This window comes from Macrosteles quadrilineatus, unplaced genomic scaffold (genome assembly GCF_028750875.1).
Source record: "Macrosteles quadrilineatus isolate MER2022 unplaced genomic scaffold, UCM_ALF_1.0 Scaffold_2__2_contigs__length_208266976, whole genome shotgun sequence".
In the NCBI taxonomy this organism is placed as follows: domain Eukaryota; kingdom Metazoa; phylum Arthropoda; class Insecta; order Hemiptera; family Cicadellidae; genus Macrosteles; species Macrosteles quadrilineatus.
This window is the reverse complement of record NW_026542595.1, coordinates 206,548,665-206,564,117: the sequence shown is the minus strand read 5'-3', so window position 1 is coordinate 206,564,117 and position 15,453 is coordinate 206,548,665. Positions and strand designations below refer to the sequence as shown.

Sequence of the window (15,453 nt, the reverse complement as noted above, 5' to 3'; positions counted from 1 at the left end):
CAACTTAATTGCAATCATCATTGGTCTTTTATCTGTCTTGGCTAGTCTTACTTTTGGCAAATTAATGTTATTACAAAAACGAGTATTATAACTGTGCACATCTTTTCTACAGTCTAATAAATGAATATTGGCTCTAATATAAAGTAGACATTGTTGTATAAATAAAGAAAACAAAGTCAAAATTTTAAACTCCTTGAATAGATTTTTACAACTATGCCACATATTTACACCAGCAATGACTCTAAGAACTTTTTTTTCATAATAAAAACTTCATTTGCATGAGGAGAAGATCCCCAAACAATCAAACCATACCTTAAATGGCTATGAAATAGTCCATAATAAGCCTGTATTAAAGAATTCTGATTCAATTCACCACACAAGCATTTCATAGCAAATATACTCGAACTAAGCCTTGCCTTTACCAAATGAACATGATATTGCCAATTTAGAGTAGTATCAAAAGTTAGTCCCAAAAACTTTGGGTGCAGATTTTCATTTGGCATCTCAGGAATTTCTCTAAGACTAAATACTGCAGTTGATATTTTATCTTTATTTAGAATTAAATTATTTGCTGTGAGCCAGTTCTCAACAACATTTTTATTCAACTCACAGTTTTCTAAAAGTTGACTATAGTCTGAACTCCTGGTGATTACCGTGGTGTCGTCTGCGTATAAAACAATATCTGTAGGGACATTTACACTTAAGTCATTGACCACTATCAAGAACAATAATGGCCCAAGTACCGAGCCCTGAGGGACTCCACAGGTTACAGGTTTACATTGAGACAGGTTATTTCCTAACGCCACATACTGAGATCTATTTTGCAGATAAGACCTAAATAAATCTAAAGCCACACCTTTGATATTGTAGTGCTTTAATTTTTCTAACAGTACTGTATGCGAAACTTGATCGAAGGCTTTACTTAGATCACAGAAAGTGATTGCAGCAAAGTCTTTTTTTTTTTCAAAACAATCTAGCACCTTATCAACCAAAGAAATAATTGCTTGAGTTGTTGATAGACCTTTTCGGAATCCAAACTGTTGTTTGCATATCAAATCATGGGATTCCAAATATTCCATACTAGTTCCACTATCTTAGATAAAACAGGTACAATCGCAACAGGCCTATAGTTACCTATATCCTCTTTTTTACATTTCTTATAAATAGGAAGCACTTTTGTGATCTTTAAAACATCAGGAAATATTCCCTGTCCTAAACAACTATTAATGAGAACTGTCAGTGGAGACACAAAACTGGTAATGGCTTCCTTAATCAAAGCATTAGTCAAACCATAGTGATCTCGACTTTTTTTAGGAGCTAATTGCCTAACTACATCTATAATATTCTTTTCTGTTACAAACTTAAAACTAAATTCACTAATATTATCAGGTACAATCAGGTTACTTAAATATAAATTGAAATCACAGTTACTATTTACACAAGAACTAGGGCTAATCGAATCTTTGGCAACATTAATAAAAAAGTCATTAAATTCATCTGGTATAAAATAATTATTTTTACTACTATTTACAGTACCTTTTTTATTTTTATTTACAATACTCCATAACGCTTTTGTTTTATTTTTTGCATTATTAATAAAGCTAACGTTTGCCTGTTTTTTTGCCTCTTTAATCTTACGCCTATACACAATCTTGAGTTCCATATATTCATTTTTATAACAAGTAATATTTGTAGATTTTGAGAGGTCATACAGCAAATCTAATCTGTCTTTAATTTTTTTTAGCTCTAAATTATACCATTGACATTTTGATTGGGCTTTCTTATAACTTACTTTTTTATTAGTTATGGTAGTTACAAAACAAACACTAAAATAATATTTCAAAGTATCTATAAAATTTCTAAAACTAACATGAATGTCATTTGTTTGAAAAACGTCCTCCCAACATTCTTTTCCTAAATAGAATTTGAATTCTCTAATCCCTTCATCAGTTATCTTTGTTATTGTTTTAAAGTTTTCTGTAGAACAATTTTCAGGTACATTGTCAAAATTACATTTAAAAACCTGTCCAAGGTGATCACTAACATGTCTGTTTACTACATTGATTGTAAAGTTGTCATTTAAAGATGTAAATACATTATCTAAGCATCTTTTCCCTCTAGTAGGCTCAGTAACTTTCATCTGTAAACCATACATATTAAAGAGATTTACAAGGTTCACAGGAACTTTTTCAATGCTAAGAAAATCCATGTTGAAGTCACCACATATAACTGACTGCTTATTTAACCAACTAATGTGACTTAACAATTTTTCTATGACATTAAAAAAAATTTCAACATTTCCATCAGGACTGCGATAAATGGTTAAAGGGCGGTACAGTGATAACCTAGAGTTACAATTCAACCCAAACAATTTGGCTTCTACCATTTCTGTTTATTGATAACTGCATAAAGCCTTGTTCTTACCACGTGTGGTTGTTCGGATCTCCTGTGACCCTTATAAGTTTCATGAACACAGTTCGTCAGTGACTCATGCAGCTAGCCCAAAGTAGTTTGTTTAAAAGTGTTTACTTTCTCTGATGGAAAGTGTATAAATGAAAACACAAAAAAACGCAGATTCAGTTATCAAACGATCATCTAACGATAAATTTTGTTTACATTAAAAAAACACATGGTTGTGGTTTTATAAAAATCCAATTGGACATTGTTAATAAATTGTATTGTTTTTATATAATGTTCGTCGTGAGGCAAATAACTTAATTTTGTTCTACAGTATTAACAAGGTTGGGTTGGCAAGGTAAAAATATGGAACACTGCTATAAATAATTGTAATAGTTAACCTGTTTTGTAGATTATAAATAATAAATCTTGTTTAAACTAAAACCGAGAATAATTCACACATTGAAATAAAACGAGTGGCGATGAATGTCAGCATCGGATATGTTTTTGTAGTAAAAAAATGTATATTACTGACTTTATCTCGCAGGCGGCAGGAGATTCGATGGTGTAAACAATTTTAATAACACACAGTGAAGCGTACATGTCAGCTACAGAGCTGCAAGTGATGCCATTCTGTTCACAAATGGTACCAGCAAGTGGTGAGGAGCCTCGTTGCGGGGTACAAAAGAACAGGATTTATATGCAAAAACCACCCTTACTTAAAAAGCCCGCCCTCATACATAACAAGCTTGACGATGAATTTTACACTTCCAATAATTATTATTCTATCAGCTATTTCCTCATGTACTGCATTTAAAAGTTAACAGCTTATTTAATGATTTTGTTTATATGTCAAATAATACTTCCATAAGGATAATATTGAAACTTTGAGACCCACTTGGCAGATTTTTTTTATGCTTTAGATGTTGGCATTTACTAATATGGTAGGCCTATTCATCACCACTCAACATTTAAAAACGATCTTTACAGCCTCTCTTGGAGGAGTTGGGTATGATGAAATGCATAAGAGTCAACGTATAAAAGCTTTGCTCAGTTATTTAGTAATTTTTATAAACATTGAAAACAAAATTTTTATTTTTATTTTGATACCAAACAAAATTAAAAATTTGGAAACTACTTGCTAGAAAAACATGATTTCTGCTTTGCAATCCTACAAACACGAGTCTCCAGTAATCTTACTCGGTCGTAAATAATTTTTCCTCTTTCAATTTCTCAATTTCTCTATTTACTATTTTTTTATGATAATTGTAAAGTTAAACTTACAGACACAATAACAGACAGATAGACAGAAATTGAGATAGGAATCATTTCAAAGGCAAAATGTAAATATAACCAAAAACATCATGATTCTACCCAATGTTCAGACAACTGTAACCTAATTTGTGAAGATTAATTGTGTTGTCAGATAATCAAAATACAGCTGCTAAAAACTTGTTTTCCCCTTGGAAAAATATTGAAGTTTTACAGCTAATACACTCACATTTCAAAAGGAATAATGCCTAATAAGAACAAATAAAACTTTAAATTGCATTATATCAGTCATAAACAATTATTGAAGTTTTGTTGAGAAATTTTGAACTGGACTGCCATGTGGAAAATGGTAGCCATTTAACAAAATAGAATTAATATTTTTTATCTTCATAATAATGGAAGTGAAGTCCACTAATAAAACTGTCTAGAAATGCCATAGTTTCTGAGCGATAAATGGTAGCACAGGCAAGTTGTGCACCCTTTTACAGTATAGGTACGTCGAATCGCATTAGTTACAGCTGACTAATACAAAACTGTTATTGTGAAAATAGCTCACTCACTGAGTCGCTAGTCACAGACATTAAGCTATCTGTACTGAAGACATGATCAGTCTTATCAGTTTATCTGTTTCTGTGTCATTTTGGGTTTCCCTACTAGCATTTTATTTATTTAAAGAGTACACTTTCAAAGATCCAGTGATGCTGACCAACTTTCTCAGATGCATATTTTAAATTTAAAGTGAATGCAGAAGGGAATGAGATGAGATGTGTATCTTTGTTTCTGACTAAGATCAGCTGGTTATTTTTTTTAAGCCCAGAGATTGAAGACAGACCAATATGTTGTAAAAAAGTCTCTTAAAAAAATGCAACCCAGTAACATCTAATCACCATGTTTTTTTTTACAGTGAATCAGTCAAGACTGTGCTTCAAGAAAAACATTTCATTAAAGGGATTCGAGTTGAAGTAAAACCTCTTAAAGGTATGTGGGAATTTTATTCAAAATACTTCTTTCAATTTGTAATTTTCTGCCAATCTTGTAGATAGCTTGGCATTGATCGAGGTTACTGTTTATGCCAAGGGTTAACTCTTGCACCATAAGTTGACACTACAGTGGAGTCGCGATAATCCGAACTTCGGTAATCCGAAAGTCCTCTTAATCCGAAACCAAAAAATATTTAAAAAATTGTAATAAACTTTTAACACAGTTAGCTGGACCTCGTCAAAGTATTCTGTAGTGGCCGGGCGAGATAGACTTTTTTGTAGAGTATTTTAGTAAATATTTCACCATTTTTGTTATTAACATTTTTTTTTTTTCGTCCCGGCTTCCAATCCCGCCAAATCACAAATGGATTTTGTTAAGTGATAATGCTGCAGCCACTAGGTTTAGCCTTAAGTAATGTGAAAAACAATCCCGGGCCTGGCGTCCTAAGACAAAAAAAATTTAAAAAATGAAATTTTTTTTTAAATTTTCTAAAAAAAAACCTTTAATCCAAAATATTTGTTAATCCGAAATGGGTCCGGTCCCAACCATTTCGGACTAACAGGACTCTACTGTATTAATAAATAATAATAGTTAAGGGGTAATCAATAAATCAATAAATAATAGATTTCTCTTGTTTTGACAGCCGCCTGCATATGACCATTGACTTTGGATGGCTAATCGTTAGTTTATGACAGCGACGTACAGCTGAATATTAATAATATGAACGTAGAATGTAGTGAGATATGTGTAGCTTTGTTTACTGACTAATATCAGCTGTCTCATTAGCCAGTGTCTTTTAAAAGCCTAATGATCAGGAACAGCTGGGTCATTAGATTGTTGATGTGACATAAAATAATGGTGACAATTCTAATAAATAACTTATGGGGCCCATTTCATAATAAACTACAAGTTACAACTTGTAACTTGTAATTTCCATTAGATTTGCATTGGGCGATCAGCTGATTTACTAATAATATTAGTTTGTACTTTATTATCAAAAAGGCCCCTGATCGTTCAAATAGTCCAGTGCAATTAGACAAAAAATGACCTTGACCCGGACAAAATTGATAACAGGCTGAAAATTGGTGGAAACGTTCAGAACAATGTCCTGAGTGGCCCACACAAAGTCCCAAGAAATCCCAGTTGGGGAACGGTCGCCATCTTGAAAAAACTGCCGCCATCTTGGAAATTTAGATTTTTTGCTGTATCTTTTGAAGTAATAGTCCGAAAGGCATTATTTATGTCTCAAATTAAGCGTTTTCAACTCATGTATGAGGGTAGTATATAATTAAAGAGTTTAATACGATTTAAGCATAAACATTATTTATATTAACCTAAAAATATATCTATAAAAATGATACAAATTTACAAAATATTTACAAAATGAAGCTTTTTTTCTGTTGTTCTTAATTGACTTGTTAAAGCCATTAACCCTTTTGACATTTCTTGCAATTCACTATGGAATTGGTTAAATAAGGGGTGAATAAAAAGTCAAGACCCCCCCCCCCCTCCTCTAATATTTTTCTAAGTAAATATACAGAAATATCCTTTTGGTGGTGTTGCAATCTTAGTAGGAAGTTTCATTTGATGATTTTGAGTGTCCCCCAAAAAGAGGGATTTTAAAGGCAACTCAAATATTTTAAAGTAAATCCTATTCAAGTGACACATTATCTTGAAGTGTTTACAAAAACTTAAAGAATGGTGAAAACCAGTGTTCGCTATATCTTCTCTATCCAAAATGGTAGCCCATCAAAAGTTTATTGACGATATTGTTACATTAATTTTCTTGTGTAGTAAAAAGTAACTCCCCCCCCTCTAATTTGTTCCTAAGTAAATATTACAGAGTAATCCTTTTGGTGGTGATGCAACCTTAGCAGGAAGTTTCATTTTATGATTTTAAAATCTTTGAGTATTCTCCTCTGTCCAAAATGGTAGCCAATATTACAATTACGAACCAATATTACCATTGATTTTCCATAACGTTTGACGGGCTACCCTTTTTGATAAAGATGAAATAGCAAACTCTGGTTTTCACCATTCATAAAGTTTTTGTAAACACATTAAAATAAGATGTCACTTGAAGGGGGTTTACGTTTAAAATTTTTGAGTTGCCCCCAAAATCCCCCCTTTTTGGGGAACATTTAAAAATTTCAAAATCATAAAATAAAAACTCCCTGCTAAGATTGTACGACCGCCAAAAAGGACATCTCTGTATATTCACTTAGAAAATATTATAGAAGAGGGGTATTGACTTTTTATTCACTTAAATGCTGTAATTTGTTATTTATTTATTTATTTATTTACTAGCTGTTTGCCCGTTCTACGTACGGGAATCTTGTAGTAAGTTGAAACCTCATATTCAGAACAGGAGTTGGTTAAATCTATGGCAGGAGCAGAGCAACATCGGTAACAGGAAATATAATCTTGACTAGAAAGCAACAATTTAATAATGAAGTACAAAATAAATTTCAAAAAGCAATTAATAATTTTGTTCGTTCCGATATGAAAAATAGAATCATTTAGATATAGTTGCTATAATTGATTACCATTATATTTTAATATTGCATATAAACTATAATGTAACTACTCGCTGTTATACTCCGTTCAAACAGCCGTGGCACCTGACGGATTAGGAGGCCCCAAGGGTTTCCATGGGGTCTCCTAATCCGTCAGGTGCCACGGCTGTTTGAACGGAGTATAAATAATATTGTCGGTGATGTAATCTTCGTTGTAACTAGCGCGGTTGGCACATCCGTGTCCAGTGCAGTAGCCATGGTACAATTAAGACCATAAGGGTCGTTGTACTGTATCCATGAATCAATTTCAACGTGGACTTGGTTTGTCACTCAGTTGGTGGTGATGAGCCATAGGGTGTCAGAAAGACAAGCATCTACAACTATTTTTGGTTTGGAAAGGGCTGTACTGACATCTCCCAACACTACTAAAGATGTCCTAGGCTTAAGCGGACAATGGTAAGGTGTCACTGGCTGAAAGCCATGAGATAGAAGGACACTTTTTGCTTTTGGGATTGTAGATCGTGGTATAGGAGCACTTGCATTGACACATTTCGACTGGTGCACTCAATGCCACCCATGGCGTGAAGAGTACCATGTCCATCAAGTGTTTTAACGTTGTAATCCGCGTTGTCGAAAACATAATGAACGTAAGCTCCGTCATCTATTGAAGGTGAGACATTATCAGCTATCGAAGTCTCATAATTGACCTTCTTGTATGTCGAGCAAACTCCGAGCTACGATAGAATGTCTAACGGCAACTTTGAGCCATACCGTCTGTGAAGGTCGAGCAGCAGGGGCGATATGAAAGATCGTGGTCAAAGCTGCAGCAATAATTGCATGAGCTGTATTAGTTGTCTCCTCTTTAAAGCTTTGTCATAGTTAAATGGATATTATATTTATATCTAACCAATTCCAAAGACTAAGCATTGTGAGGTGCAAGAAAGAGAAAAAACTTATCTTGTATATATTTTGTATATTTATATCAATTATTTTAGATGGGGACGCCACTATGTGCGTATTTTAACCAAATATGAGTGAAGGATGAGTGTAGGATGAGTGGCGCAATCTTGTAGTCTTGTTAGTGACTAAGGCCGACATGTTCCTTAGACACAGATGTTAATTAATAGCCCATATAGCTAATGGCAACTAAGGGACCTACAGTTTAAAGTGGAATCCGAACCACATTTTTTCCTTGTAATTAACGAATTGGTCTAATTATCAGGATAGTACTGCGGATAGTCATAGTACTCACTAGTGCGGACGTTAATCCACACCAGGGAGCATCGCATCCACCTTGCATGCCTATAAATATCCACAATTCGTATAAAAGGGGGGACATAACCGTTTCTATATCATTATTATAGATATTTTTTAGGTTAATATAAATACAATTTATGCTTAGAACATAATAAACTCTTTAATTGTATATTACCCTCATACATGAGCCCAAAACGTTTAATTTGATACATAAATAATGTCTTTAGGACAATTACTTCAAAAGATACAGCAAAAAATCAAAATTTCCAAAATGGCGGCAGTTTTTTCAAAATGGCGGCCGTTCCCCAACTGGGATTTCTTGGGACTTTGTGTGGGCCACTCAGGACATTGTTCTGAACATTTCCACCAATTTTCAGCCTGTTATCAATTTTGTCCGGGTCATAATCTAATTGCACTGGACTACAAATAAGAGAGAGTATACTGATTTGGATGTTGTAGAGAAATTCTTCAATTAGATTTGCAATTTTTCTACCTAATTATTACTACTAGTGGTCGTCCAGTGGTCAAAAACTCGACCAAAACATGTAATGTACACCGTATTCACTATTGGGTACTGAAGTAGACATCCCATATATATGGACCAGCTGTCGCCATTTTTTAATTGAAAAACATGTTGTAGTTGTGTGAGCCAGTCACTGAATGCTTGTCTTAAATTCTATTTTCTACCTTATTTTTTGTTGCTGACAAAGTTGATGGGTCATAACAGTTGCTATAGCTCATAATAAGTCATTCAAAAAGTTTAACTTGGTAAAAATCATCGTGTATTCAACAGAAATTAGGTAGTCATTAATATCAGCATAATCTGTTGGTGCCTTACATCAACTATGACGAATAAAAAAAAAAAAAACTAGTGACAACTTATACATTGCTATTAATGAAAAGGTACAGGCTTCTCTATTTCACCCCACTGGAATTTTTTGCTTTTGTTTTGATTTTCTGTTTATATTTCGTTGTTGTTTCCTCACCAGAATGGCATCCCATTAAGCCCAGCGTCTACGGTATCCGTAGATTTTACCTGCGATGAACGCGAGCTGAGAAAAAGGTTTTAATGAAACATGCTTGCCTATTAATATATAGATTCCCTTTTTATACTAGTAATTTAATAAACAATTTACACGATGTATAATGAAAAATGGCGTTACAAAAATGGCGTGTCATGTCTGGGTGTTTACTCGGCCCACATGACTCTTCAGCATACATTTCATGTTGATTTTTGGGTTTTCCAGCTGTTTCACCAAAATCAATAGAGCAAGAACAGCTTCACCCAGATGTTACAAACGTACTGAGATCCATGTACAGTCTTGAAGCTACGATTTCAGAAATTCTCACTGAGATGCAGCGAAACTACGTGGAAAACCAGCAAAAAGTAAGCGTTGTAGATTAATTAATCTTTTATATAAACTACTAATTAATGTGTACATGACTGACACTTTGGTACATAATTTACAAACATGATAGGTATGTACAGTTGCCTCACCAACATCTACCACAATTGTATGTACCAGTAATAAAATAAAGCAACATTTGAAATAATAATGAACTCATTCAAAAATTTTAACAGACAAGACAATATATATATATATATAAATTACTGGTTGATTAAGCTCGCCTGTGTGAACAAAATTATCTCAAAAAATCTGAAAAGCAATCAGGCTAAGTATACTTTTCCTGTGAAAATAACTAAAAGTTATCAGTAAAATACCACAATCGTTTCAATTTTAAAATTTGGCTTAGTGATGGACTAAATAAAAATTATGACTAGCCAACCCTGCTTCGCTTTGTTGTGGCTTAGTCTCAAACTTGAGTTGTTAAAACCTTTACAGCCTACATTGATTATCCTTGCTAAACAATTGTCTGGATCTCATTTTCCTTTGTGGTACTGGTTTTATGTGAATTCTTTGTTTTTGATTACATCATGTTTTTGTATCTTCTTAGATCTAATCCAAACACATCATGTGCATTGGTACAATGCTGTACAACAATTCATAGTTGAAGCATCTTGTTCAGTTAAAATACACATTCTTTAATTTTAAATCAAATTTTAAATCCTGGGTCCCTTAGGAAATGCCAAAACTGGTCAAAAAGAAAACCTGGTCACAGAAAGATTTTCACTAAAGCCAAATTTTATTACATGAAAAAATAAAACAAAAATTTATTAGGGCCCTATGAAATAACACAAATCTCTGTAGTCTCCCTGATATACAGTCACAAAAAACAAAAATACTCTGTTGCACCCAGGCCAACATTGTCGACTCTCATACAATTTGATGAAGTTTCAAAGCCCAAATAGCTGTGTATCTATGCCCAGTCACCTGTGTACAGTGGCGTTGCTTGGTTAAATTCTAGGGGGGGGGGGGGGGGGGGGGAGAAGCCTCAAATTTTCCAACTGCTTAACACAGATTTCCCAACTATTTTTTATTTTAAGAAATCAATTTCTGTACTATTTTTAAAAATCTACAAATTATTATACTACACTGCAGTAACACTCAATTCAGTATTTATTAACTTGCATTAACAAAACATAGTTAGTTTTACATGTATACAAAATTACTCAATTCAAAAAACGTCTAAAACTTCTACCAATTCATAATTAAATTTTATGACTTCAAAAAACTTGAAAAGTATTGTTTCAAATCCAAAAAACTTTACAAACCATTGCTGTGGTAGCAGACGTAGCAGTGTAAAATTTTAGGGATATAAAATAAGCCTGGTAAAAATTAGTATAGATATTAAGATATTAAAGTTGACATTAAGATCAACACTTTAACTTCATAAAACTTACAACTAAGCCTAAACAAGTTTGTAATAATGAAATATTAATATCAGTGTTGTGAGTAATATTATTCTAGTCTAGATAAGAATAAGTTAAACCTAAAATAAGACTCGTATAAAATAAACACGTTCAACTTGGTTGATAATAAACTTGTACATACAATAAAAATGATAACTATGGTAATGAACTATGTTGAATGTTAATGTCATCTTCATCAAACTAGACAAAAATCAAACTTAGACGTGAAAGTCAAACATCAAATTTTAGGTTATGTTTTATTAACATAGATTTGTTTCAAAGTGATTAGTTGATTCATTTTTGTAAATCCTTAATTAGGAATGATAAATAACTTTAGTAGATTTTTTAAATATCTTCAGAGAATAAATATTTTATTTAGGTTATTAAAAATAAGAGTTGTAAAGGTAATACCGATACACAAAACCTATCTTTAATGTTATTTTAATCTACTTATTAGCAAGTACCTGTCAGTTAGCCTGCTCGAAATACTACAAAAAAGGTATAAAATATAGTTCATGTGACTGACTTGAAAAATATTTTTAACACAATTGAACTGAAGAGCTGCATCGCTTGCACTTTGAAAATTCAAACTCGCAGTCTCGCTCTCGCAGACGAATCATTAAGAAATCAGAATCATCAACACAGAACAGGATCAAGGTAGCCAACATACAATAAGGAACAAAATTTCTCGTAAGCGAAATTCCAACAAACTAAACTGGTAATTGATTATTTATTTCTTAAAATAGTTTATGTTCAAATATTTAAATTTAATTTAGTTTAAAAATATATTTTTCTTGTTGAGTTCTCAACTGTCCCAACTCGTGGCTAGGAAATTCCCAACTTTTCTCTTTCCCAAGGCGACGCCCCTGCTAGTGTAATAGTGACTGTCTGATAAATTAATTTTGCGGAATCGGCACACCATCCCGCCAAGCCATGGCCATCCACAACCATGTTTTCTTTCTGACAAACTTTGCCATTTTTCTTAATGGACACATTCAATTTTAAAACTAAAGAATTTGTATTTTAGTTTAACCCCTTGCTTAAATTGTGAATACTTGTATACCATTGTAGTAATGCACATATTTAGGTAGAACTTGTTCAGCATCACCGTAATTTTGTATTGGTTTTACATGGATTTAATGGGATAAGGACTTACATTGGCGGTGGCATGTTGTTCATTTCAAGTGATCCATTGTAAACAGTTATCCAATGACAGTTGGTGACATTGTTTTCACAGAGTATCATGATCCGAAGTGACTTGTCCGCTTCGCTTCCTGGCTGCAGAGTTCTATTTTTCGGCTCCCAAGTCACCGGGCTTGCCACCAGCAAAAGTGACTTTGATCTCTACATTGATTACGGTTGGTGCTTTCCACATTCTAGTGTAGTTGACAGTCTTTACTGTCTGCTAAAAAGATCTACAATTAGTCCATAGTGGTTTTTGTTATATGAAAATGAGATATCTCCTTAAAATCTATAGAATCAAGAAAGCTGAAATTGATTACAAAGATAGCCGAAGGGTTGGACATGTTGTTTTCACATTTTGTTTCAGAACTTAATTTCAGAGCTTAAAAGTTCTGATGGTTTTGTATGTAGGCCTAATAAAAGTCGATATTATAGCAGAAAAAGAGTAACCACAATTTTTACTTTATCCCCCTACTTAGTTAGCACAGTAGACTCCCTCTTATCCGGATACCTTTTAACCGGACTACACTCGGCGGAAATGACATCTCTTTGACCGTACAATCTTTATCAGCAGATCGGTTTAACAGGACTAGATCGGCAGGAAGTGGGCGGTCCTGAAACAACTGTTCTCGTGGAAAGATTTGAGACCAGTGATCACATATTGTCTAAATACAATGCTCTCCAAAATTTAAGTTGAATACTGTATACAGTATGCATTTAAACAGTCCGTTTTAACGAGTTTTTGGGAAGGGGGAAAGGATTGTTTTTGACATTTTTTTAGTTTGAGTTTTTAATGGAAATATTCATTTGTTTTGGATCCCTCTGAACACAAAAATGTTGTTATCGAAGTGATGTCTGTGTTAGCGTATGTGTGTACAGAATTACAGACTTCACCTGTGGTCTGATTTTGATGAAATTTGGCAACGAGTGGGCACTTCACCATGGTATCTCTAGGTGTTTTTTTTTTCTTTTTGAATGTTTGATTTAAATTTTGACTTTTCCAAAAGTGGCTTGAACAATTTTGATTAAAATTTAGTATCTTATGGCCTTTATAAAAAAATGGTACAACACCGAAAGCTGTAAAAAAATACTGTTCAAAAGTTATTGCAATATTTCTGTTTTTTGCCTTTGAGGACTTTAAAACAAGTAAATAGGTCCCGGATCAGGGTCTTACTATAAGACCTTCGGTAATAGCCTATTCCTCATATGGGAAATCAGCTCAAAGCAAGAAAATATCAAAAACAACCACTAAACTGTTAATTAAGTTAACTACTTTGTGGGTTCATGAGGTGATTTTGGTGCACTGAAATATGATTTCCCTCCAAAAAGAAATACGATGGTGCCGGTGGCCCTAGAGGATAAAAGGTTAGAGACCCCTGCACTACATTCTAATATTTGCATTGTCACCCACTGCAAAACACTGGTAAAGTTACTTGTAAGCAAGTTTTTTTTATCTTTTGACCTTTGACCTCTGGTTATCTGACCTTGCGTTATAAACAAACCTATCCTATGGATGACCGGTACAGTGAAAACATAAGCTATATAACTACATTACAGCGACTGTGTCGAGACAACCTCTTTTGTACCCACTCACCCTACTAGAATAATGAGCATGTTTAATTTTCATTTCATTTCTATTAAACCAAGTTTATTTATAATTTTACTGATTATGGAGATGAGAAATTATGTGCTTCAAAGAAGACTGTCTTTAGACTATAATATTTCAAATTCATTAAATTATCAAATAAAGCACATTACATCTTTCTTAACGAGAGCTTCTCGCTGGTTACACATATACAATTAATTATAAATATATTTCAAACACAAATATTCATTTTCATTACATTTCAAATGTCATACTCTATTGAAAGAGAATACTATGCCTACACAAACCGATCCCCGTCACTATCGTTAACCTGTTGGCCTAAACAAAAACAAAATCACATTAATTAAGGACATTATGTCCACAAGCTTGTTTCAAATGGCAGTTTCAGCGTCATTAACTATCCTAAAAACATAAGGACCCACAAATCGAACTTTAACTGTACCCTTTTTCTTACATCTTTTCATTGAAATATTAGTTTTGACCATACCAAAGTCATAATTAAAATACCAATGAACAAGAATCATAAAGTAAAAATGCCCTTAAGCTTCCATGAGAGTTACAAGAATGGTTGATGCAAACTGCTTGACAATACAATACATGTAATGTAATAGCAATGTTAATAGCACAACTATATCCATAGCCTCATTGGGCAGTGGCGTTGGTGTGTGGCAAAATTTCACCGGCCGGCCTATTGCAGTAATACTAATAACAAACAGGTAAACATTAATGTGCAGAAGCTCCAATGTGAATTGGTGCAACATCTGTTTTGGTAAGCCGGGACTGTCCTATGAGGCCTGTTAATGAAGTTGATTGATTGAAAAATGGTAAAATGATTTGTTTCAGATGGAAAATCGTTCTACCATGACTTGAGCTATGAGAAACAATGTGACATCATGCATCACTTAGCGTACCAGCTGAACCTGCGTGGATCAAAGTTTGAAGTGACTGAAGCTATCCAGGACGCCAGAGTGCCTATCATTAGGGTGCTTCACTTGAAGACCCATACTAAGTGTGACATCTCTTTCCGCAACGGACTGGCAGTGGAGAATTCTCAGTTGATCAAGTGAGAAAACGTTGATCTTTAATAACAGTTCTATTCAAAGGTTCTCATAATCAGAAGTTAACACTTTGTACCGGTTTTGTCTGAAGGCAAAGTGAGGTGTTATGTATTTTTTTACTATTTATTTTATTTTCCATTAATTCACTTGGTAATTCAAATTTAAAACGCAAAGCAAATATTAACTTAAAAGCTCTCAACTTTGAGTGTAGCGCCAACAAACAATGGTTTGATGCTTCACTACACTTAGATGCACTCACTACAGTGTATTGTAATAGCACATACCTAACCTATTACATAGGAGTAACTAGGATGACCCTCAGGAGGGGGGGATCCGGGGCACTCCTCCAGAAAATGTTTGAAAATTAGACCC

General features: G+C 33.6%; 1 protein-coding gene across 2 annotated transcripts in view; it reads left to right on the top strand.

Moving 5' to 3' along the window:
- The window catches only part of LOC128986039 (uncharacterized), a 43,004-nt gene that overhangs the window by 14,540 nt on the left and 13,011 nt on the right, over positions 1-15,453 (top strand). For both annotated transcript variants that reach the window (XM_054406127.1, XM_054406126.1), the window contains exons 4-7: positions 4,574-4,647; positions 9,671-9,810; positions 12,473-12,593; positions 14,867-15,086. In XM_054406127.1, the coding sequence (XP_054262102.1) occupies positions 4,574-4,647; positions 9,671-9,810; positions 12,473-12,593; positions 14,867-15,086 (555 nt within the window). The remainder of the gene's footprint in view (positions 1-4,573; positions 4,648-9,670; positions 9,811-12,472; positions 12,594-14,866; positions 15,087-15,453) is intronic.